The sequence below is a fragment of the Somniosus microcephalus genome, chromosome 2 (assembly GCF_052327205.1).
Source record: "Somniosus microcephalus isolate GS21.2 chromosome 2, FLI_Smic_1.0, whole genome shotgun sequence".
Taxonomy (NCBI): domain Eukaryota; kingdom Metazoa; phylum Chordata; class Chondrichthyes; order Squaliformes; family Somniosidae; genus Somniosus; species Somniosus microcephalus.
In genome coordinates this window covers 351331594-351357553 of record NC_140988.1, presented here as the reverse complement: position 1 = coordinate 351357553, position 25960 = coordinate 351331594, and the positions used below count along the sequence as shown (strand labels likewise).

At 46.3% G+C, this 25960-nt stretch overlaps 1 protein-coding gene across 1 annotated transcript in view; it reads right to left on the bottom strand.

Moving 5' to 3' along the window:
• Window positions 1-25960, bottom strand: part of smox (spermine oxidase) — a 56829-nt gene that overhangs the window by 18152 nt on the left and 12717 nt on the right. Inside the window, exons 3-5 of the mRNA XM_085975530.1 lie at window positions 15704-15930; window positions 9282-9455; window positions 6150-6858 (exon numbers count right to left, since the gene is read on the bottom strand). Coding sequence (XP_085831656.1) covers window positions 6150-6858; window positions 9282-9455; window positions 15704-15930 — 1110 coding nt within the window. The remainder of the gene's footprint in view (window positions 1-6149; window positions 6859-9281; window positions 9456-15703; window positions 15931-25960) is intronic.

The following is a 25960-nucleotide window of genomic DNA, read 5'->3' as shown; positions in this document are numbered from 1 at the left end:
AACAAGATTGCTAATTAATCCTTTCTCATTACATAATACCCAGTCTAAGATGGCCTGATCTCTAGTTGGTTCCTCGACATATTTGTCCAGGAAACCATCCCGTTTACACTCCAGGAATTCCTCCTCCACAGTATTGTTACTAATGCTTTGCGTCTTCTCCCTTAACTCTCCTACTATTCATTGGTATCATTTTGCCTCCACAAAGCACCTTTAACTACATCGATGGTGCTTTTCAAATGCAAGCATGTCATTATTGTTCAACCCATTCAGGGGATCCTAATGGTAAAGTTTTGGGCCAAGAAGGTATTTGGTGACAAATCAAACTCATTTCCATGACTGAAGTGACTATCCACAGGCACAACCCTCAATGCCTGTTTTCCTGGAGGTCCTGGTCTGACGAGGAAGCCAGTTGCCAAGCTGACTGAGTCACATTGATAAACTGTGTTCCAGAAGTTGCTGACATACTTAGTGTAATATATAATCACATGGTTTATCACATGGTTTATCAAATGTTTCAGTATGAGCATGCTCAGTTCGCTCTGGCCTAATAAAGCAATCATATGGACTAGCAGCTCATCGTGTCTCTGTCCTTCATTTGTTCTACCCAAATATCTTGAATTTCTAAATTTGCCGATGACACCAAACTTGGGGGGGTGGGAAACAGTGAGGATGATACCAATCGACTGCAACAGGACATAGATAGGCTAGCAGAATGGGCAGACAAGTGGCAGATGGAATTTAATACAGAGAAGTGTGAGGTGATGCATTTTGTCAGAAGGAACTTGGAGAGACAATATACACTTAATGGCATAGTTTTAAAGAGTGTGTAGGGACAGAGGGACCTGCGAGTTAATGTGCATAGGTCCCTGAAGGTGGCAGGACATATTGAGAGAGTGGTTAGCAAAGCATATGGGATCTTGGGCTTCATAAATAGAGGTACTGAGTACAAAAGTAGAGAAGTTATGCTGAATCTTTATAAAGCGCTGGTTAGGCCACAGCTGGAGTATTTGCGTCCAGTTCTGGTCACCACACTTTAGGAAGGATGTGAAGGCACTTGAGAGGGTACAGAGGAGATTTACCAGAATGGTTCCAGGGATGGGGGAATCTTAGCTACAAGGACAGGTTGGAGAAGCTGGATTTGTTTTCATTAGAGCAAAGGAGGTTGAGGGATGATTTGATAGAGGTGTACAAGATTATGACGGGTTTGGATAGGCTAGACGGGGAAAGGCTGTTCCCACTAGTTAATAGTACAAGGACTAGGGGACACAGATTTAAGGTTTTGGGCAAGAGATACAGGGGAGACGTGAGAAAAAACTTTTTTATGCAGCGAGTGGTGAGGACCTGGAACTCGCTGCCGACGGAAGTGGTGGAAGCAGAGACACACAATGTTTTCAAGAGGAGACTGGATAGGCACTTGAGGGAAATACACTTGCAGGGCTACAGGGATAGAGCAGGGGAATGGGACTGACTGGATTGCTCTACAGAGAGCCTGCACAGTTTCAAAGGGCCGAATGACGTCCTTCTGTGCCGTTATGACACGATGGGGGAGAAATTGGGTGAGTAGCGCCACCTGTTAGCGCCTAAAGAGGCAGTCAGTGGCTGTAGCGCCACTGGCTGCGCCACCCACGATATTGGGTTGGGGCGATAATGGTGGCGTTAGCCTGTTGCGCTGCGCCGCCACCGATGACGTCATCGGTGTGCGCAGCGCCCCATTAGCGCCCCGTTCGCGATATTTGGTAGCGAACGCCACAGTTGCGCCGTTCGCTACCCGCGCCCGGTTCACGGAGCCTTGCTGTGCCGGCAGCGGCGCAAGTTAAGGTGGAGGTGCGGGGCGGCCGCCTTTTTTGGCGGCCGCCTGCCAGCACCTCCGTCCCCGGCCTCCTGACCCTCCCCCGCGGCATTGCCGGCTGTTTCCCGAGAGCCCGGCACGTCTCCTTGGTGCCGGGCTCGTTTGCCGGCACTCGCGAGCAGGGATCGCGCTGTTGCAGGCACCTCCCCCTTAACAGTGGGAGGAAGGCCTGCAGCACCGCAGCGTGCCGTGCCGCAGCGTTTGGCGCTGCGGCACGTTGCGCTGCGATATTCAGTTTCAGCGCCCTAAGAGGGACGTGGAGCACCTCGAGTCTCGCCCCGTCTCCCTCTAGGGGCAATGAAACTGAATATCTGACGATCGCGAAAGCCTCGAACGCTGCGCTAAATCCTGCACTCAGGCGACTTTGGCGCCCCAACCCAATTTCTAGGCCTATGACTCTATGACATATAATACATTTTTGGCACTGAGGTTGGGATCCCAAAACCATTTTTAGGGATCATGGAAGGACACAGTGTTCAGCCTTCGCGTGGAAAAGTTTAAGGTACACAGGTAGCGTGCTGAGTCACTGTTTGACGGGATCGGGACAATCATGGCCGCGCCTACGGGATTCATCAGAAGCCTTGGCATGTATGACTGAGCTTGCGAACCATTCAGTTCTTACATTGAGCGGATGGAGATGTTTTTTTAAGGCCAATAACATTATTGAGACCAATTTGCATATGAGAATGTTCAAGCTCAAAATAAAGTAATTCGTGAACGCAAAAAAGCAATTTTTCTAACGGAGATCGGGCCAGATGTCTACAGAACGTTGACAAACCTACTCCCATCAGGGAAAGCGGATGATGTGTCGTTTGAAGACATTGTCGAGAAACTCGAGGACTATTCGACCTAAAGACATTGGAAATAGCAGCGAGCTATAAGTTTGGTACCAGAAACCAAAACAAAGTGAAACCATCAGTGAGTACACATTGTAGCTCTTAAGAACATGTCTTTGTATTGTAACTTCGACACATTTTTGGATCGTGCGTTGCGAAATAAGTTTGTGTGTGGACTGGTGGATGAGCGCACACAGCCCAAGTTACTGAACACTCCCAACCTAACGTTTGACATAACTTGCAAAGTTGCCCTATCTATGGAGATGGCGTCTAAGAATGCTAGGGAGCTCCGTCCAACTCAAGGGACTGGTGCAGCTGAGGTCTACAGTCACAAAGCCACCGCCGAACCTAAAGTTGTGCGACCGGATCAAAAGCATGTCGGTGAGAGCAGTCCTGTGAATTGTTATCGCTGCAATGGAAATCACTCACCACAGTCCTGCCAATACAGAAGTGCGAAGCACTTTCACTGCCAGAAGCAAGGCCATATTTCAACAGCTTGCAGAGCTAGATCTAAAGCAGGAAGTAAGAACCATTCTCGTGGTAATGCAAAGCAGTAACAACAAAAGGGAGGAGTTCACAATATTGAAGTGAACACACCTGATGTTGGAGAACTAGGCATCTACAGTATCTATGTCACTAGCGGCAAAGCTAGCAGTTGTGAGAAAGACTGCTGTACAAAACTTTTGATCAATGACCAATATATTTTTATGTGTATCAACATGGCAACAGATTGCTCTATCATGAGTAAGGACACATATGAGAGTAAGTTTAATCAAATACCATTTACAAGGAGTACCGTAGAGTTAAAAACCTACTCCGGAGAAATCCTAGAGCCATGTGGACAAATGGAATGTACAGTTCAACATAATGGCCAGTCAGTAAAGCTGCCTATTATTGTAGCGAGCTACAACAGGCCAACCCTCATGGGCAAAGACTGGTTGAGAAAGTTAAAACTAGACTGGAAAAACATCTTCAGTGTAGATGCTTCAAAGAAGGGACTCAATACAATGCTGAACAAGTACGAAAGCATGTTCTCAGACAGTTATGAGGGCATCACTGGGTATGACGCGCATATCCACATCAGGTCCAACGTGAAGCCTGTCTATTGTAAGGCAAGACCGGTCCCCTGTGCGTTGAAAAGTCAGGTGGAGGAAGAGCTAGCGAAGCTCAGAGTAAATCTGACAAAGGTGAATGGGCTACTCTGATTGTTGTATTGCCCAAAGCAGAAAAAACTGTATGCTTGTGCGGTGACTACAAAGTTACTATCAACCAAGCAGTTGACGATGAGCAGTACCCGTTACCTACATCACAAGATTTGTATGCAGCATTCTGGGTCAAAGGTTTTCTCCAAACTTGACCTGCTGCACGCTTATGCTCAGCTGAATGTTGACAGGGAGTCAACAGTAACTACATGATTGAATATCGCACTTCAAAGCAAAATGCAATCGCAGATGACTTGTCCAGGTTGCCACATGAAGACTCATGTGTTGGGAGTGAAGGTGAGGTTTTCATGCTAGATGCAGTTGACAAAGACTTTCCCGTGAATGCACTGAGATTGCAAATTAGACTCAAAAGGACTCGGTACTGAAAAGAGTGTATGAAAACACCTTGAATGGATGGACTGATGAGTGTCTGGACACAGAATTGGAACCATTCCATAACCATTGTACTGAATTGTCTTGTGAGCAAGGTTGTATCAAGTGGGGAAACAGAGTGGTGGTACCTACTTCGCTGAGAGATAGAATTCTGGCCGAACTTCATACTGAACATCCAGGGATTGTCAGTATGAAATCAATTGCAAGAAACTTTGCTTATTGGCTTGGATTGGACCGTGATCTTGAATCGCTTGTCAGCAAATGCAGCATTTGCCAAAATTGCAGAAACAGGCCACCCAAAACTCCACTACAATCCTGGTCATGGCCAAGTAGACCTTTTCAGAGAGTACATGTAGACTTCTGTGAGAAAGCAAATGATTATTTTCTGGTACTTGTAGATAGTCACTCAAAGTGGATTGAAGTGAAACACATGGGTTCAAATACTACAACTGAACGTACCATAGATGAGTTGAGGTCTATCTTTGCATGTCATGGCTTACCTGAAGAGCTTATTTCTGACAATGGCCCTCAGTTCCGTTCTGCTCTATTTCAAGAATTCATGAAACAGAACGGTATCAAACAGACTCTTTTTCCACCATATCATCCAGCTTCAAACGGAGCAGCCGAAAGGTCAGTCAGAATAGTAAAGGAAGTTCTCAAAAAGCAAGTGTTGCAGGGTTGTTCGGGACTCAGCATGAAGCAACGTTTGGCAAATTTCGGCAAATTTCATGCTGAAGTACAGAACTACTCCGCACACTACAACTAGATATACCCCAGCAGAACTCTTGATGAAGAGGAGCTTGAGATCATGATTGAGTCTTGTTCAACTAAATTTGGCCTCAAGAGTTGAACAGAAACAGTTGAGTCAGAAACGTTATTATAACAGCAACAGAAAGAACACATTTTCAAACAAAATAACTGTGTTTGTGTTCTCAGTCCCCCTGGAAAGTCAAGTTCACACAAGTGGGGTGTAGGAATCATTGTAGAGGTTGGTGGAACCAAGAGATATTTGGTTGAAATTGGTGACAACATCCGAAGTGTTCGTGTAGATCAAATAATCTCTGCTAGAGATGAATCAAGGCGTGATCTTGAACCACTTGATCATGAACTCATACATGAGTTTGACTCTGTTCAGACTTCAGAAACTGAAGTACCAGGTTCAAACAAGTCTGAGATAGAAACAGCATCATCTTTGAGTTCAGAACTGAAACAAAAACAGCCCAAAAATTGGTTCAACACCAAAACCTTCTTTAAGGAGATCAGGAAGACTCTGCAAACCTGTTATTAAATAGGATTTGTAGTTCATTTAAAAAAAAACACCAGGAGTTTTTGTTATGTGGTACATGTAATGCTGGGAAAGGTGGGACCATAGCTTTGTTGTATTTCAGAGGGGAATACATACATTTTGTTTTAAGGGGAAAGCAGTGTAATGTAGTATCACATGGTTTGTCACATGGTTTAGTATGAGCATGCTCAGTTCGCTCTGGCCGAATAAAGCAAGCACATGGACTCACAACTCATGGTGTCTCTGTCCTTCATTTGTTCCACCCACATATATTACACTTACGAACATAGGAAGAGGAGTAGGTCATTTGGCCCCTTGAGCCTGTTCCACCTGAATTTGAAGGGTTACTTTTACTGCAGTGAGAGAGAGAGAGAGACGTCTTTGCCTAATTTAATCTCAGAACTGGTCAACATTTAGTAGGTTGCACGTGGATTGAGGGAAAATGCTTCCTCTGCCAAGAATCCCTGTATAGAATGGAGTAAAATGGGAAGCAGCTTGTACAGTGCGATTCTATACAGGGATCCAAAATGAGGACTTGCATTGTGGAGGCACCGCGAAGAGGCTGGAAAACCAATGATAATAACCTGTAAATTTTCGCAGCAGTTCCGTGCACGTTTCCGCCACCGTCTCGTCGTCATATCTCTCCATGATAACGGCTTCTTCTCCGCAGATCCAACCGCTCAGCACGTGCCCGTACCGCTCAGGCGGGTACACCACATCAAAACTGCAGATCTTTTTGTACCACAGGTCCTCCGGGTAGGCCAGGCTCTCGTTCTCCGCATCGTCCTCCCAAACAAACTGAATGCTGTTGCACTCGGGGCTCCAGAAGGGCTCCTCAAACTCCAGGAAGATCTTGTCCGTGGTGCTGATGCCCAGCATCTGGATGGCCGAGACCTTCTCTTCGGGGAGGCGGGGGTGAAACATGGTTTCGTGGTACTTCTTCAGCACGCCCAGGGACATGGTCACGATCACGTGATCAGCTGGGATGAACTCACAATCCTCGCACTCCACATACACCTGATAGCCCTCCTCCTCCTGGCTGTCAAGGTTGTGGCTCGGGAACGAGCTGTTGATAAAGTGGATTTCCTTGCTGACTGAGTGGTTCCAGTGAATGCACTTGACCGCCTTGTTCAGCTGGATCACCGATTTAGGAATATCGCGCGCCAGGATCTCCACTATGTTAATGAACCCGCTTGGAATGACATGGTGGGCACCAGGGATTTCCGTCCACTCGCCAAACTCACTAAGGGACACTTCATCCATGCTGTGGCAACTGCTCTCACAGCTTTCAACCTGCCAACAGGAATGAGAAACGATTAAACGGGCAAAATCCTCTCCACCCCAACCCAAAACGCACAGTCGGCATCGAGTCAGATCGCGGCGATTCGAACCAATGCGAGAAAGTGCGGCACGGGAGATGGCCATCCAGGCTACTCCCATCACTGACCGTGTAGAATCTACCCTGTCGTGGACTCGGCCTCTTCCCCCACCCTTCAATCTCCTGAGTGACAGATCGTCATCAATACTCCTCGATCCACAACATTAGTCAAACAAAACTCCAGAATATTCAGCCATCTTCATTTCATTATTCAGTATGGGCTGCTGTACTTTACCTCGCCCCCTACAGTACAGTAACCAGTGGAGTATTTGATCATCTCGGTCTATATATGTAACGTATCAATCCTATTCCCAACCACATTTGTCCAGATCAGTTGTAAAGCAGTGAATTATCTTAGCCTCAAGTGTTTTTGCTGGCAGTCTATTCCACATAATCATTACTTGAGGCTGTTTTCGTTAGAATAGAGAAGATTACAAGGTGATTTGATAAATGTATTTAAAATGATGAAGGGGTGGGTCAGTCATTGAGTATATTCAAGACAAAGATCGCTAGCTTTTTGAATATTAAGGGATTCAAGGGATATGGGGATAGTGCGGGAAAGTGGAGATGAGGTAGAAGATCAGCCATGATTTTATTGAATGGCGGAGCAGGCTTGAAGGGCTAAATGGCCTACGCCTGCTCCCATTTCTAATGTACTTATGTCAGAGTAAGTAGCCTACTCCTGCTCCTATTTCTAATGTACTTATGTCAGAGTAAATAGAAACAGACTGTGTCCAGTGGTTGAGGGGTCCGGTACAAGGAGACATAGATATAAGATTAAATGTAAGAGATTTAGGGCAGAGAGCAGAAGATTTTTTTTTAAACACAGAGCCTTGCAATGGTTTTTGGAATGCATTAGCAGAGTTAGTGGTTGAAGCAGAGAATATGTTGACATTTAAAAATAGATTAGATAAGTGCTTGAAGAGGAGTGAGATAAAGGGATATGAGACCAGGGCAGGCACATGGGATTACATAGGATATACAGCACAGAAACAGGCCATTCGGCCCAACCAGTCTATGCCGGCGTTTCTGCTCCACTCGAAGATTAGGACTACCCCTGTGTGGAGGATAGACTTGTTGGGCCGAATGGCTTGTTTACTAACGGAGGAGATGGGGATCTGTCATTCGCTGCACTCCTGTGACATAAAAGCCTCTCTAAACAGGCTGCTAATACAGACAGGAGACAGCTGGAGACTTTTTCACAGCTCAGGGTTAAAGAACTTGTTTCCAGGTCTAGCTTAAGGCAGATGGCAGAATTTAAGATTATACAGTGCTTTGTGAAATATGTTCCCCAGAGAACAGATTTGGAGATAGTCTGTTGCACAAGATTTGAGCTTGCAAGATTAACGCAGAATCTGGTGAAATGTGTTTCCGTTCCTGTTGTTTATTAAAATGTTGGTGATTGCCTTAAAATATTTTTCCCCATCTTCCACCTTTGTTGCTTGTCAGAAGGCTCTATAAATAACACTGCCATCTTTCAGGGAAAATTCTGTTTTTATTTTACAGCTAAAATTCAAAACATAGGCAAAGCAATTTTCCTCCAAAGAGTCTTTGCCACCCCATCACCACAGGCCAAAGATCAGCCTCCCTTGATGCAAAGTGGATTAGTTGATTTTCCTAGGCTTCATCTTCCCTCATTCCTGACACATATTAGGTTAGACTGGAGAAGCTGGGAATGTTCTCCTTAGAGCAGTGAAGGTTAAGGGGAGATTCAATAGAGATTCAAAATTATGAGGGGTTTTGATAGAGCAGATAGGGAGAAACTGTTTCCACTGGCAGGAGGGTCAGTAACCAGAAGACACAGCTTTAAAATAATTGTCAAAAAAGCCTGGGGGTGGGGGGGGGGGGGGAGCGGGGGAGGGGTTTACTTAGCGAGTTGTTATGATCTGGGATGCTTTGCCTGAAAGGGTGATGGAAACAGATTCAGTAGTAACTTCCAATGGGGAATTGGATCACTACTCAAAAAGGAAAATTTGCAGGGATATGGGGAAACAGCAGGGGAGTGGGATTAATTGGATAGCTCGTTCAAAGCGCTGGCACGATGGGCCGAATGGCCTTCTTTTCTGCTGCATGATTCTACGATTCTATTTCAAGACAGCTTGACATGAATCAGTCATTCATAAAAGAAAGACTTATGAAATTATACTGAGCAGCCTATGGGTGGCGCTGTCCAGGGAGAGTATAAATACTCGGGCACGGGCCCAGCTTGCGCAGGGACATTCTTAACAGGAACTAGTGAAGGACACAACTAGACCTCCGTGTTGTAAAACAGTTGATTAAAGCTTTGTTTAACGCTTAGACCAAGTGCCTAGTAGCTTTCTTACGTCACAGCTCGTACCTTCAAGAACTGCTGAAGCATTGCCAGCTTCAGCTCCTTGGTGATTCCCGAGTCCTCAGGATCAGCTTTGAGGCGCTTACGCACCACGTTCCTTGTGAAAACGCCAACGCTGTTTTGGCTTTCTGCACCAACTGGTCTTCCATGTTGGAAGAACTCCTGAGTCAGGTTGTAGACCTATCGAAAGAAGATAGGAAACATGAGAAAACTTGTGCACGATTTCGCCAATAACTTGGTGGACAAAGGCATCATCTTGTGAAGCCCTAGAGGAAAAAATGGTCCGACAAATGGTCGACTGTACAGAGTTAGCTGGTCTTAGCCAAAGCAAAGTGTTTGCAGCACTACATTTGATCTGAGTTGGTGTTCTTATGTTCTTGGGATGTGGGCAACTCTGCAAGGCAGTATTTATAGCGCATCCCTAAATGCCCGTGAGGTCAACTGCATAGTCACAAGCAGGTAGGGAACGGTGGGTCTCTTCCCTGAAGGACATTCGTGGACCAGGCAACAATCTCGTCCCTGATGCGATCTGCGTTTGAATATTCTTCTCATAATCGCCGGGTGATTCTGCTATCCAAACTGCCAAGAGGAAGAGGCGATTGCAAGGGACCACGTCTCAGCAAATCGCAGGCACACAGCCCACAATTTTCCATCCAATTAGAAACGCTGAGCGCCCTGCAATTTGCTGGGTCGCGCTCCCTGCGAGTGGTGCTTCCCATTGAGGGTGCTGGACTGCAGAATCACCCCTGTGAAGTGTGGCCATTTGAGTGACATACCCAGGGGGGCTGTCCATGGAACCATAACCTGGCAAGAGTCAGCACACCCAGGAACAGAGGGGCGGAAATTGGGGAGAGGGGGGGGTAGGTGGAGTTTTTAAAAAAAAGGGGTAAAAATTTTAGTCCACTGTTCACATTTATAGCGTTTTGAGATAACTTACAGAAACAACCATGAAGAAATCTTGCATCCTCAATGGGTATGCAAGGTATCATAAGAGATAGTCACTAATAAATCCAATAAGGAATTAAGGAGAAACTTCTTTACTCAGAGTGGTGAGAATGTGGCACTCACTACCAAATAAAGTGGTTGAGTCCATTAGCATAGCTGCATTTAAGGGGATGCTAGATAAGTACACGAGGGAGAAAGGAACAGAACGTTACGTTGATAGGGTGAGATGAAGTAAACAGAGCGGGAGGAGGCTCATAAACACTGGCATAGTTGTCCCAAATGGCCTATTTCTATGCTGTAATACTATATAATTAATGAGTTACACTGATGTTCTTCCTACTTTGAGGTCCTGAATCCTAACTTCCTATTTTAGCTGGGAGATTGAACATTATGATTCATGAAATCAGGTGCTGTGTTTACCTGCATGATTCCATAATGAGCTGTCAGCCCGGACTACCTTTACCAACTGCAATATCAATTCAGTATCTAAAAGGCGATTAGGGAAGAAAGCTGTAACCTCATGGCCTGGCATATCCCTCACTCTAACATTACCATCAACATAGAAACATAGAAGATAGGAGCAGGAGTAGGCCATTCGGTCCCTCGAGCCTGCTCCGCCATTCAATGAGATCATGGCTGATCATCCAAATTCAGTACCCGGTCCCTGCCTTCTCCCCATATCCCTTGACCCCTTTAGCCTTAAGAAATATATCCAACTCCTTCTTGAATATATTTAATGAATTGGCCTCCACTGCCTTCTGTGGTAGAGAATTTCACAGGTTCACCACTCTCTGGGTGAAGTAATTTCTCCTCATCTCTGTCCTAAATGGATTACCCCTTATCTTTAGACTGTGACCCCTGGTTCTGGACTCCCCGGCCATCGGGAACATCCTTCCTGCATCTAGTCTGTCTAGTCCTGTTAGAATTTTATGTTTCAATGAGATCCACTCTCATTCTTCGAAACTACAGCGAGTATAAGCCCAATCGACCCAATCTCTCCTCATAAGTCATTCCTGCCATCCCAGGTATCAGTCTGGTGAATCTTCGCTACACTCCCTCCATGGCAAGAAAATCCTTCCTCAGATAAGGCGACCAAAATTGCACACAATACTCAAGATGTGGTCTCACCAGGCCCTGTACAACTGCAGCAAGACATCCTTGTTCCTGTACTCGAACCCACTCGCTACGAAGGTCAACATACCATTTGCCTTCTTAACCGCCTGCTGCACCTGCATGCTTACCTTCAGCGACTAGTGCACAAGGACACCCAGGTCTCATTGCACTTCCCCTTTTCCCAATCTATTGCCGTTCAGATAATAATCTGCCTTCCTGTTTTTGCCACCAAAGTGGATAACCTCGCATTTATCCACATTATACTGCATCTGCCATGCTTCTGCCCAATCACCCAACCTGTCCAAATCATACTGGAGTTTCTCGGCATCCTCCTCACAGCACACACGCCCACCCAGCTTTGTGTCATCTGCAAACTTGGAGATATTACATCTAGTTCCCTCGTCTAGATCATTTATATATATTTTGTGAATAGCTGGGGGCCCAGGGCTGATCCCTGCGATACCCCACTAGTCACTGCCTGCCACTCGGAAAAAGACCCGTTTATTCCAACTCTTTGCTTCCTGTCTGCCAACCTGTTCTCTATCCAAGTCAGTAACTTGCCCCCAATCCCATGTGCCTTAACTTTACATGCTAATCTCTTATGCGGGACCTTATCGAAAGCCTTCTGAAAGTCCAAATACACCACATCCACTGGTTCTCCCTTATCTATTCTACCAGTTACACCCTCAAAAAATTCCAGTAGATTAGTCAAGCACGATTTACCTTTTGTAAATCCATGTTGACTTTGTCCGATCCTGTCACTGTTTTCCAAGTGCTCTGCTATTACATCTTTTATAATGGACTCTAGCATTTTCCCCACTACCGATGTCAGGCTTACCAGTCTATAATTCCCCATTTTCTCTCTACCACCTTTTTTGAATAGTGGGGTAACATTAACTACCCTCCAATCCATGGGAACTTTTCCAGAGTTTATCGAACTTTGGAAGATGACCAGCAATGCATCCACTATTTCTAGGGCCACTTCCTTAAGTACCCTAGGATGTAGATTATCAGGCCCTGGGGATTTATCGGCCTTCAATCCCGTCAATTTCCCTAACACCATTTCCCTACAAATACTGATTTCTTTCAGTTCCTCCCTCTCATTAGACCCTATGTTCCCCGACATCTCTGGGAGGTTATTTGTGTCCTCCTTTGTGAAGACAGAACCAAAGTATGTATTTATTTGGTCTGCCATTTCTTTGTTCCCCATTATAAATTCCCCTGATTCTGACTGCAAGGGACCTACGCTTGACTTCACCAATCTTTTTCCCTTCACATATCTATAAAAGCTTTTCAGCAAGCCAGTGGACCAACCCTGCTTCAATAAGGAGTGTAGAAGATCATGCCAGGAGCAGTACCAGGTGTACCTAAAAATGCGGTGCGAGCCTGGGGAAGCTGCAACACAGGACTACATGCATGCTAAAAAGTGGAAGCAGCATGCTATAGACAGAGCTAAGCGATCCCACAATCAATGGATCAGATCAAAGCTCTGCAGTCCTGCCACATCCAGTCGGGAATGGTGGTGGACCATTAAACAACTAACAGGAGGAGGAGGCTCCATGAATATCCCCATCCTCAATGATGGTGGAACCCAGCACGTGAGTGCAAAAGACAAAGCAGAAGCGTTTGCAACCATCTTCAGCCAGAAGTGCCAAATGGATGATCCATATCGGCCTCCTCCAGAGGTCCCCACCACCACCGAAGCCAGCCTTCAGCCAATTCAATTCACCCCATGTGATATCAAGAAATGGCTGAGTGCACTGGATACAGCAAATACTATGGGCCCCGACAACATCCCGGTTCTCATGCTGAAGACTTGTGCCCCAGAACTAGCTGTGCCTCTAGCCAAGCTGTTCCAGTACAGCTACAACACTGGCATCTATCCGACAATGTGGAAAACTGCCCGGGTATGTCCTGTCCACAAAAAGCAGGACAAATCCAATCCGGCCAACTACCATCCCATCAGTCTACTCTCAATCATCAGCAAAGTGATGGAAGGTGTCATCGACAGCGCTATCAAACGACACTTACTCACCAATAACCTACTCACCGATGCCCAGCTGGGTTCTGCCAGGACCACTCGGCTCCAGACCTCATTATAGCCTTGGTCCAAACATGGAAAAGGGAGCTAACTTCCAGAGGTGAGGTACGAGTGACTGCCCTTGACATCAAGGCAGCATTTGACCGAGTGTGGCATCAAGGAGCCCTAGTAAAACTGAAGTCAATGGGAATCGGGGGGAAAACGCTCCACTGGCTAGAGTCATACCTAGCACAAAGGAAGATGGTTGTGGTGGTTAGACGTCAATCATCACAGCCCCAGGACATCGCTGCAGGAGTTCCTCAGGGCAGTGTCCTAGGCCCAACCATCTTCAGCTGCTTCATCAATGACCTTCCCTCCATCATAAGGTCAGAAGTGGGGATGTTCGCTGATGACTGCAGTGTCCAGTGCCATTCACAACTCCTCAGATAATCAAGCAGTCCATGCCTGCATGCAGCAAGACCTGGATGACATTCAGGCTTAGGCCGATAAGTGGCAGGTAACATTCACGCCACACAAGTGCCAGGCAATGACAATCTCCAAGCGAGCGTCTAATCACCACCCCTTGACATTCAATAACACTACCATTGCTGAATCCCCCACCATCAATGTCTTGGGGGTCACCGTTGACCAGAAACTTAACTGGACCAGCCACATAAATACTGTGGCAACAAGAGCAGGTCAGAGGCTGGGTATTCTGCGGCGAGTGTCTCACCTCCTGACTCCCCAAAGCCTTTCCACCATCTACAAGGCACAAGTCAGGAGTGTGATGGAATACTCTCCACTTGCCTGGATGAGTGCAGCTCCAACAACACTCAAGAAGCGCAACACCATCCAGGACAAAGCAGCCCGTTTGGTTGGCACCCCATCCATCAGCGGCATACCGTGGCTGCAGTGTGTACCATCTACAAGATGCACTGCAGCAACTCGCCAAGGCTTCTTCGGCAGCACCTCCCAAACCCGTAACCTCTACCACCTAGAAGGACAAGGGCAGCAGGTGCACGGGAACACCACCACCTCCAAGTAACCCTCCAAGTCACACACCATCCTGACTTGGACATATATCACCGTTCCTTCATCGTCGCTGGGTCAAAATCCTGGAAAACCCTCCCTAACAGCATTGTGGGAGTACCTTCACCACACGGACTGCAGCGGTTCAAGAAGGCGGCTCACCACCACCTTCTCAAGGGCAACTAGTGATGCGCAATAAATGCTGGCCTTGCCAACGACATCCACATCCCAGGAATGAATTTTAAAAAACTGCCTCCTCTTTATAAGCCTGTCAATTTGCAAAAACGTATGTACAAGTGCGCATCATATTTAAATCTGTTTGAACAGACCTGAGTAGGGATGAGCAAACTCAGACTTCATTTGCTTTTCCTGTTCATGGAGCCCTTGGAGGTTCCTCTAATTGAACTGGCAAAATTATTTACGCGACATCTTCAAAGCATTAAAGCCCACCAAAGTTATTCCTGGAAATCAAGGTTTTCATTGAGGAAAATATTAGGTTAGAAGTTTTTGAAACAAATGTAAAGAAGTTACCTAAACATCAGTAAATCCTCTTATATTATCCAACTTTTGCTGGATTTTTCTGACTAGTTCTGAGAATCATGCAATGGGGGAAAATAACTAGTTGGCCAATACTCAGGGGTGAAGGACTTCAGTTATGTGGAGAGACGAGAAATGCTGGGGCTGTTCTCCTTAGAGCAGGGAAGGTTAAGGGGAGATTTAATACAGGTGTTAAAAATTACGAGGGATTTTGATAGAGTAGATATGGAGAAACTGATTATACTGTCAGGAGGGTCAGTAACCAGAGGACACAGATTTAAGATAATTGGCAAAAGAACCAGAGGGGAGAGGAGGAAAAAAAAATTACGCTGCAAGTTGTTGTGATCTGGAACGCACTGCATGAAAGGGTGGTGGAAGCAGATTCAATAGTAACATTCAAAGGGGAATTGAATACTTGAATTTAAAAAATTTTCAGGGCTATGGGGCACGATGGCCTGAAAAATAGGTACAGGAAACTCATTTTTATCTGGCACCGACGGGACCTGTGTGGTGCCGGTTGATCAAAAAGTCCTGATTACAGAGAGGTATACGTACCAAGGTACGAGAGCCCCGTACATGGCCACAGGTGCAGGAGTCCCGGTTACATGGCCACAGATCCAGGAGTCCCTGTTACATGGCCACAGGTGCAGGAACCCCGGTTACACGGCCACTAATATATATTAAAACTTACCTGAACCTACTCCTGAATTTTGCCGGTTAAGAGAGAGTTTCCTGTACTGTGTTACACGCTGCATATTTATGAAGTGCAGCGATATGATCTCACCTCGTTGTATACATCGCTGAATTCCTCAACGACATCCTTAGGTATTCTCTGACCACTACTGGTGCAGTAGTGTGCCACCCCATTCTTGGAGTAGAGACTGATGCGGCCAATGCTTCGCTCCCCATCTGTAGTTTCTTCAAGGAGACCATGGTCTTCTGCTAGCTGATAAATCGGGTTCCCATGAGCACCGTGAATCCAAGTTGCCCCAAGATCAAATGTAGCACAGCCTGAGAAAAGAATATGATATATCCAAATAATGTAAAATGAGACATTTGTGCACTGGCTGTATATAAAAAATAAAACTATCTTTGTTCGAGGACAGAAGAGAATTCCTAGTGCCTTTGTGTGCAGTTTGAAAAGGATGTTACTCGGAAAGGTTCACTGTTTTGCCACAGGAGCTCTGGTTTAGAACACTGTGGCAGTCAGCAATTTTTTTTCCCGTGCACGGTCCCTTTAAATTTGCTGCGCGGTGGCTGCATGCGCGGCATCTTTTCCAGCTTGTGAGCGGCCTGCGCGGGACCTCCAGATTGATCCGCGGCTGCGCGCCTTAAGGGAAATGCTGGTAGTCACGTGATAGATCAGTCTGAGTAAGCCTCAACACCAAGGTCCCATACATGCATCATTCTGTGAGATTTTACAAAAGCAATTTCTTGTGTGGTTAACGAAAAGCTTTTTTTTAAATAATCTTTAAAAACTGATTATTTGAAGACATGATCTAGGGCAGGTGCTGTAATGGGAAGATGGTAAGGTTGGAACTTTGGAGGGATGAGATCAATTGGGCCCAAGGCATTGTTCATCCAAACTTATCTTGTGACCTTGTCAAAAAAAGTTGCTAACCATCAATTTTAAAGTGACCTGTCAATCAACGTAAGCTCAATCAAGCATCAGCTGTGGCTCAGTGGGTAGCACAACAACAACTTGCATTTATATAGCACCTTTAACATAGTAAAATGTTCCAAAGTGCTTCACAGGAGTGTTACCAAACATAAGGAGCTATTAGGGTGGGTGACCAAAAGCTTGGTCAAAGACGTAGGTTTTAAGGAGCGTCTTAAAGGAGGAAAGAGAGGTAGAGAGATGGAGAGATTTAGGGAATGAATTCCAGAGCTTAGGGCCTTGGCAGCTGAAGGCACGGCCACCATTGGTGGAGTGATTAAAATCAGGGATGCTCAAGAGGCCAGAACTGGAGGTGTGCAGATATCTCGGAGGGTTGAAAGGCTGGAGGAGATTACGGAGATAGGGAGGGGCGAGGTCATGGATTTGGAAACAAGGCCAAGAATTTTAACATCAAGACGTTGCTTAACCGGGAGCCAAAGTCGGTCAGCGAGCACAGGGGATGATGGGTGAATGGGACTTGGTGCGAGTTAGGACACGGGCAGCAGAGATTTGAATGACCTCAAGTTTACAGAGGGTAGAATGTGGGAGGCCAGCCAGGAGTGCGTTGGAATTGCCAAGTCTAGAGGTAACAAAGGCATAGATGAGGGGTTCAGTAGCGGACGAGCTGAGACGGGGGCGGTCAATGTTACGGAGGTGGAAATAGGCAGTCTTAGTAATGGCGTGGATATGTGGTCAGAAACTCATCTCGGGGTCAACTATGACACCAAGGTTGCGAACAGTCTGGTTCAGCCTCAGACAGTTTCCAGGGAGAGGGATGGAGTCGGTGGCTAGGGAAGAGAATCTGTGGGGATAGAAGACAATGGCTTCGGTCTTCCCAATATTTAGTTGGAGGAAATTGCTGCTCACCCAGTACTGGGTGTCGGACAAGCAGTCTGACAATTTAGAGACAGTGGAGGGGTCGAGAGAGGTGGTGGTGAGGTAGAGCTGGATGTATTCAGCCTACATGTGGAAACTGACGCTGTGTTTACAGATGATGCCGCCAAGGGACAGCATGTAGGTGAGAAATAGAAGGGGGCCAAGGATAGATCTCTAAGGGGGACACCAGGGGTAACGGTGCGGGAGCAGGAAAAGAAGCCATTGCAGGTGATTCTCTGGCTACAACTGCACAGATAGATTGGAACCAGGTGAGGGCAGTCCCACCCAGCTGGACGGCGGTGGAGAGGCGTTGGAGGAGGATGGTGTGGTCAACCGTGTCACGGATTTGGGAGGCGACAGCACATTCAAGGACTTTGGAGAAGAAAGGGAGGTTGGAGATTGGGCAGTAGTTTGCAAGGATGTAAATAATCCTATTTACTCTGAAAAATACAGGGAATAAAATCCGTTGGGCAGTACACAAGGTCTCCAATATTTCCAGGAGTTTCCTCACTGCCTTGTAAGGGGTCGATCCTTTGTCTTCCCTTTAAGGTGATCAAGGTATTTCTAATAATTAAGGGGGTAGATAGGGAATGAGCCTTCCCTCTAGTAAGAGAGTCCAGAATGAGGACATAACCTTAGGATTCAAGTTAAACCTATTAAAAGATCCAGAATAAAGTTTGTGAGAATGTGGAAAACTGCCCCAGTTGTAGAATCAGCCGAGATGTTATATAGAAGTTACAGCACAGAAACAGGCCAATTGGTCCCTGCTGGTGTTTATGCTCCACATGAGCCTCCCCCCATCCTACTTCATCTAACCCCCATTAGCATATCCAATATCCGTCTATTACTTTCTCTCTCATGTACTTACCCAGCTACCCCTTAAAAGCATCTATGCTATTTACCTCAACTACTCCTTGTGGTAGCAAGTTCCACATTCTAACCATTCTCTGGGTAAAGAAGTTACTCCTGAATTACCTATTAGATTTATTAGTGACTATTATGGCCCCATATGTTTAGGAGGGAGACAGATAATTACTTGGGAAGTAACGGTATCAGGAGATAAAAAGGGTAATTCCGGAATCGTGTGCTTCCAATCAGAAGCTGTGCTCAAAGTGCGGATCTAACGTTGCCGTATTGTAGCTCTATCTCCAACCTGCACTCCTTGCCAATGCAGCATCGCACTGGGAGTGTGGGATCCTACAACTGCGCCTAGGGAGAAAGGGCAGGGGATTGGGATTAAGATAGAGCTACCACAGCTAACAAAATAACGGAGCAGGTTCGATGGGCCGAACGGTCTTCTCCTGCTACTATGTTCCCAAAATGGCTGCCATGTTCACCCACATAACAACAGTGACTGCACTGTAGTAAAGCACTTTTTTTTTTTTTAAAGACATTCTCGGGATATGGGCATCGCTGGCATTTATTGCCCATCCCTAGTTGCTCTCGAGAAGGTGGTGGTGGGCCTTCTTATTACAGTCCATATGGTAAGAGTGCTTCCTCAGTGCTGTTAGGTAGGGAGTTCCAGGATTTTGACCCAGGGACTTTGGAAAGATATTTGTAAGGACATATATCGGTAAATGTTTTTTCTTCAAATAGCAACCAAAGAGAAAGAGGATTTTTAGTTACTTAATGCAACATTTGAAGCAAATTGATGCAAAATATTTAGGGCAATCATTTATTGTGAAATATATATATCCACACCTCCCCAACAAGGGACAAAAATGCAAGTCAGATTTTACTGCCTTTACCCAGTACCACAACTACAGCCCCACTTCTATCAGCCAAAATGTATTTACCAGTATTGTGCCTACTAACAGCCATGCTCGTCAACATCAAGTTCCGCGTACATCCAATGGAGCAAATTAGCAGACCTCGACTACCAAATAATGGGATCCCACAGAGCTCAGTCCTGGCACCATCACTTTTTACTATTTACGTCAGTGATATCCCACTCACCCAGTCAAGGAATTTTGGACACGCAGATAACCTTGTGATAGCCATTCAAGAATCATAGAATCATAGAAATTTACAGCACAGGAGGCCATTCGGCCCATCTTGTCCGCGCCGGCCGACAAAGAGCTATCCAGCCTAATCCCACTTTCCAGCTCTTGGTCCGTAGCCCTGTAGGTTACAGCATCCCACGTGCACATCCAAGTACTTTTTAAATGTGATGAGGGTTTCTGCCTCTATCACCCTTTCAAGCAATGAGTTCCAGACCCCCACCACCCTCTGGGTGAAAAAGTTTCTCCTCAACTCCTCTCTAAACTTCCGACCAATTATTTTAAATTTATACCCCCTGGTTATTGACCCTTCTGCTAAGGTAAATAGGTCCTTCCTATCCACTCTATCTAGGCCCCTCATAACTTTATACAACTCAATTAGGTCTCCCCTCAGCCTCCTCTGTTCCAAAGAAAACAACCCCAGCCTATTCAATCTTTCCTGATAGCTAAAATTCCCCAGCCCAGGCAACGACCTCGTAAATCTCCTCTGCACCCTTTCTAGTGCAATCACATCCTTCCTGTAATGTGGTGACCAGAACTGCACGCAGTATTCTAGCTGCGGCCTAACTAGTGTTTTATACAGTTCAAGCATAACCTCCCTGCTCTTATATTCTATGCCGCAGCTAATAAAGGAAAGTATCCCGTATGCCTTCTTAACCACCTTATCTACCAGTCCTGCTACCTTCAGGGTTCTATGGACATGCACTCCAAGGTCCCTCTGATCTTCTGCACTTCTCAGTGTCCTACCATTTAATGTGTATTCCCCTGCCTCGTTAGCCCTCCCCAAATGCATTACCTCACACTTCTCCAGATTGAATTCCATTTGCCACTGTCCTGCCCACCTGACTAGTCCATGGGAATATTGAGAACTCTTGGCCAAGCGGACAGCACACTTGCAGAAGACTTGAAAATGCTTGTAGGCTAAGACGGCTTTGTCTGAATACCCAGAAAACGCTTGTCTCTACATTGCCTTTCTCGGCATGCCAGGAGGCACCGAGTGCTCCTTTCTGTGATGCTGAACACAGGCACTGGGACTTCCCAAATTACCTTGGAGTGGTTCTGAAACATAATGTCACGTACCCGTTGTAGTGTATGTGCTTTAAGTCAGAACTACTTTTTACAGCTCCTGTATACTGTAGTACCGGCAGTAACCGGTATATAAGCTGTGCGCATGCCTCTGTACCCCAGTCTAGAGATGACCCTCCTCCAGTAAAGACCTGTTGTTTGTTTATGTACAGCATCCGTGTAATTATTTATCCACTGAACCATAGATCTAACAGTGGCGACGAGTGTTGATGCGAATCTACCTGCAACATAAAAAATAAAAAAAAGTCGAGTCCAGGAACACGGGCGTCGACCGCGAGCAACCGCCCAGCAGTCAGGCAGAGATTCAACTTCGCTGGGGAGGCTGTGGAGAGCCGGGCTTCGTTCCACAGCCACAACGAGCAGTAAGAGACCGACGACAGGTCCAGAGCAGACCCTTCCCGAGCAGCGGCGGCTGGAGCCGACCGACGGCAGAGAGAGAGAGAGCCAGGCAGCATCGACGGGGTAAGAAAGAGGGTGAAGAGAGCAGGGCGCAGCCAGGGATTGATCACCGAGCGGCGTCGAGGAAAAATACTGCAAACCGGAGAGAGGGTAAGAAACAGCCGGGTTCTAGGCTGAGCGGCGTCGACAAATATCAAGAGAAGAAAGCGCAGAGCACAGCCAGGGATCACGGGCTGATCAGGGTCCACGGGGCGAAGCAAGGGGAGACGCCATTGAGCCGCGGAGAAGCAGGGAAAGCGCGGGAGGCGCCATTGTACCGCGGAGAAGCAGGGAGAGCGCGGGAGGCGCCATTGAGAAGAAGGAAGAGCGCGGGAGACGCCATTTTGCGAAGCCGCAGCAGAGAAGACGGGCGAGCGCGGGAAGGAAAGCGCGGGAGACGCCATTTAGTGCCAGCGGAGAAGAAGGGGAAGTGCGGGAGGTGCCATTGGGGATAGTTAACGCAGAACCAAGGATGCCGAAGAGTGGCAGTATCTCTACGTTCGACAATGAAGTCGAAGATTGGGCGACATATGTGGAACGTATTGAGGTGTACTGCAGGGCGAATGAAGTGCCAGATGCTAATAAAGCACTGGTTCTGTTAAATTCCATGGGTGCAAAAACTTATGGGTTACTGCAAAATCGAATAACCCCAGAGAATCCGGTAAACAAGGATTTTGGAAGCATAGTAGAAATCCTACAGGACCACTTAAGCCCCACACCGCTGCTGATAGCAGAACGATTTAAGTTCCATAAAAGGAACCAACACAAAGACGAAAGCAATGCTGAGTGCCTAACGGAACTACGCAAGCTATCGAAATACTGCCAGTTTGGAGCGGGACTAGCAGACACGTTAAGGGACAAGTTTGTGTGTGGGCTACAAAGTGAAGGAACCCAGAAACGGCTTCTATCAGAAAAGGACCTTACGCTGGACAAAGCTTTCAATATGGCAGTATCACACGAAGCAGCCGCAAGGGGCGCTGCAGAGATACAACGGAGACCGCAAGAATACGGCACCAACAAAATGACCTATGGAACAGGGAAGTGCTATCGCTGCGGCAGAACAACACATGACCAGAAAGATTGTTGGTTCAAGGACCAAGTGTGCAGACAGTGTGGGAAAGCAGGACACATAGCAAGAGTCTGCAGGTCTGGGAAGAAAACCAACAGTAAGAAATCTCCACAGGAGAAGTACAAAAAGGTACACCAGGTGATGGACAGTGGTTCAGACGAACAGAAAAGTGACACAGGCTCCGGAAGCAAGGAGCTGGGTTGTCTGAAACTACATAATGTAACCGAAATAGAGGATCACCAGACTATCTGGGTTACACTCAAGATAGACGGAGTCCAAGTGGAAATGGAATTGGACACAGGGTCAGCTCTAACAGTCATAAATCAAAGAGACTACAAGCGGCTATTTTCACACATGCCCTTGAAAGCTACAGAGATTGTCTTGAAGACGTATACGGGGCAAAAAGTCTACCCCAAAGGAAAAATAAGGGTGAAAGTGACATATAAAGGTCAGGAAATACCTAAAATGGATATATATGTATTGCCAAATGGAGGACCACCACTGCTAGGACGTGAGTGGTGTAGTGTCCGTGTGTTGATAAAGACACTGAAGACAGGAGTTGGTTCATAGGTATTTACTAAGCAAAGTCTGGGGGGGGGGGGGGGTTCTAACGGATATACACAATATACAGGCTTATATAGCCCGAGTGGCAATTACCAGCATTACAGCACACCTGGGGCTCTTAAAGGCACATACACCACAATTCCTCCCCTTTTAGCTAACCAGTACATCATATTTTAAGTAATTATTAATTACATGTTATAAGCAAAATAATATACATAGCTGTAGTTAATTAATTATAAGTTAGTCTCTCAGGAGGCTTCCTGACTCGGTCCGGATAACACCTCGGGGGTGTAGTAGTTTCTGGTGGTGTAGTAGGTTCTTCTGGCAAGGCTGATTCAGCTTGAATGCCAGTGTCGGGTTCATCGGGTTCCAGTATCACCGGATCGGAGGTAGATATGGGTATCTCTACTTCATCGTTAGATGTATAGAGTTGTGGTGTAGGTTGTCCCTTTTCGGATGACTTTATGATTTGGTCAGCATGGCGTCTTATTATGCTTTCTCCGATGTCCACGGTATACGTCAGTGGTCCTAGTCGTGTGCAGATAGTTCCAGGCTGCCATTTCTCGGTACGGTAGTCCCGGGCCAAAACCTGTTGACCTATCTGGAAGGCCCTAGTTGGCCTTTCATTCATGCCTTGAAACTGCCGGTTCTCCACGTCCCTTCTGATGTTGGGCTTGACCAAATCCAGCCGGCAACTTAGGTTTCTATTGAAGAACATCATGGCGGGAGTTTGGTTGGTAACCATATGTGTTGCATTCCTGTATGCGAATAAGAAGTTATCCACCTTGTGCTGAAGTTTTATGTCTTCATTACCCATGGCCTTTATGGCCTTCTTGAAGGTCTGGACAAACCTTTCAGCCAATCCATTGGTGGCGGGATGGTATGGGGTGGACGTGTAGTGCTTAACCCCATTGTTTTTTAAGAACTTTCTGAATTCTTCGGACACAAATTGCGGTCCATTATCAGAACATATCTGTTCCGGCAGCCCATTCCTGGCAAATATGGTCCTTAATACTGTGATGGTTTCTTCCGTGGTGGTGGAGGACATCTTTATTACCTCCGGCCACTTGGAGTGTGCATCAACCGCGATTAAGAACATTGAGTCCATAAATGGACCAGCAAAGTCGATGTGCGCCCTTTGCCAGGGAGATGAGGGCCACTCCCATGGATGTAGAGGGGCTTGTGGTGGAGCGTTTTGGACCTTCTGGCATCCTAGGCAGCTCTTGGTCATTTCTTCGATGTCTCCATCGATACCTGGCCACCATACAAACTCCCTAGCTAGGTTCTTCATTTTCACTCCACCCAGATGCCCCTCGTGAAGCTCCTTTAGCACTTTATCCTGGAGTTTGGGTGGAATCACCACTCTGGATCCACACATCAAGGTTCCTCGGCACACTGGCAGCTGTTCTCTTCTTTGCGAGAATGCTGGCAACAGTGGTTCGCCATGTGCTGGCCATCCCTTCACTGTTAAATCGTAGACCCGTGAGAGAGTCGGGTCATTTTTCATCTCCCTTTCAATGGCAGAATTTGTCACTGGTAGACATTCCACTATGGTAGAGTGGAACATCTCTACTGGGTCTACTGTAGGTGCCTCTTCTACCGTTGGCAACGGTAGGCGCGATAAACCGTCAGCATTCCCATGCTGTTTTGACCCTTTGTATTCTATGTTGTATTGGTGTGCCCCTAGAAAAAGGGACCACCTCTGTAGCCTTTGCGCTGTCATAATGGGAGCACCTTTTTTAGGGTTGAATATGGAGATGAGGGGTTGATGGTCAGTCAACAAGGTAAATTTTTGTCCGTGTAGGTAATGGTTGAATTTCTTCACTCCCCATACCAGGCTGAGTGCTTCCCTGTCGATTTGGGCATAGTTACGCTCAGCTGAGTTTAATGAGCGTGACGCAAAAGCTATCGGCCGTTCTGAGCCATCAGGGAATTTATGGGATAATACTGCTCCTATGCCGTAAGGGGATGCATCGCACGCCAGTCTGATTGGCAGTGATGGGTTGTAATGAGCCAAAACTTCTTCGGATGTGATTAAGTCTTTGCATTTATGGAAGGCACGTTTACAGTCTTCGTTCCATTTCCAAATCACTCCTGTTTGTAGAAGTTCATTAAGAGGGTGTAGAAGAGTTGATAAGTTCGGTAAAAATTTATGATAGTAATTTATTAATCCCAGGAACGACCTTAATTGTGAAACATTTTCAGGTGCTGGGGCTTTTATAACCGCTTCAATTTTTTTAGGTGACTTATGCAACGCTTCATTATTAATTATGTGGCCACAATATGATATCTGATTTTGGAAAAATTCGCACTTGGGGCGATTCGCTCGTAGGCCCCGTTCTTTCAGCCTAGTGAGCACCTGCTCCAAATTGGCAAGGTGCTCATTGTCGTTTTCTCCTGTTATAAGGATGTCATCTCGGTAGCATTGAGTCCCCGGAATCCCTTGCAGGACTTGCTCCATAGCTCTTTGCCAGATAGCTTGAGCTGATGCTACTCCAAAAACCAGTCGATTGTACTGGTACAGGCCTTTGTGTGTGTTTATCATGAGATACTTTTTAGAGGCCTCCTCAACCTCCATCTGTAGATATGCCTGTGCCAAGTCAATTTTGGTGAAACGTTTCCCTCCGGATAGTGAGGCGAAAATATCTTCTATCCTCGGAAGAGGATACTGTACTGTGTGAAGGACCAGGTTTACAGTCACCTTGAAGTCACCACAGATGTGAATTTTTCTCTGTTCTTCAGATTTATCTTTATTCAATGCTTTTTTCATGACTGGAACGATGGGTGTTGCCCATTCGCTCCAATCTATTTTGGATAATACGCCTGCTTTTTCCAAATTCTCCAGCTCTGCCTCGACTGCTGGACGTATTGCGTATGGCACCGGTCTTGCCTTAAAAAATTTGGGAATTGCTGCATCTTCCACTTTTATTGAGGCGGTGATGCCTTTCAAGGTTCCTAGTTTCTCTTGAAACACTTCTTTGGCATTGGCCAAGATGTCTTTTAATCGTTCAGGTATGATGTCATCATTGTTTTTTTCCTTACTGGTCACCGTCAGTGCCTGAATGGAGTGCCAGTCTAAACGTATCTTCCTGATCCATTCACGTCCCAACAACGGTGGACCACCATCTTGTAGAATGTATAAATACAACTTTTGTATTTCTTTGCCGTTGTATACAACAGGCACCCTTATTTTTCCTTTGGGGTATACTTTCTGCCCCGTATATGTTTTTAAGATAATGGATGTGTCTTTTAGAGGTATATGCGAAAATAGCCTCTCGTAATCCCGTCGATTTATTACGGTTAGAGCTGATCCTGTATCTAGCTCCATTTTAACTGGGGACCCTGCTATTG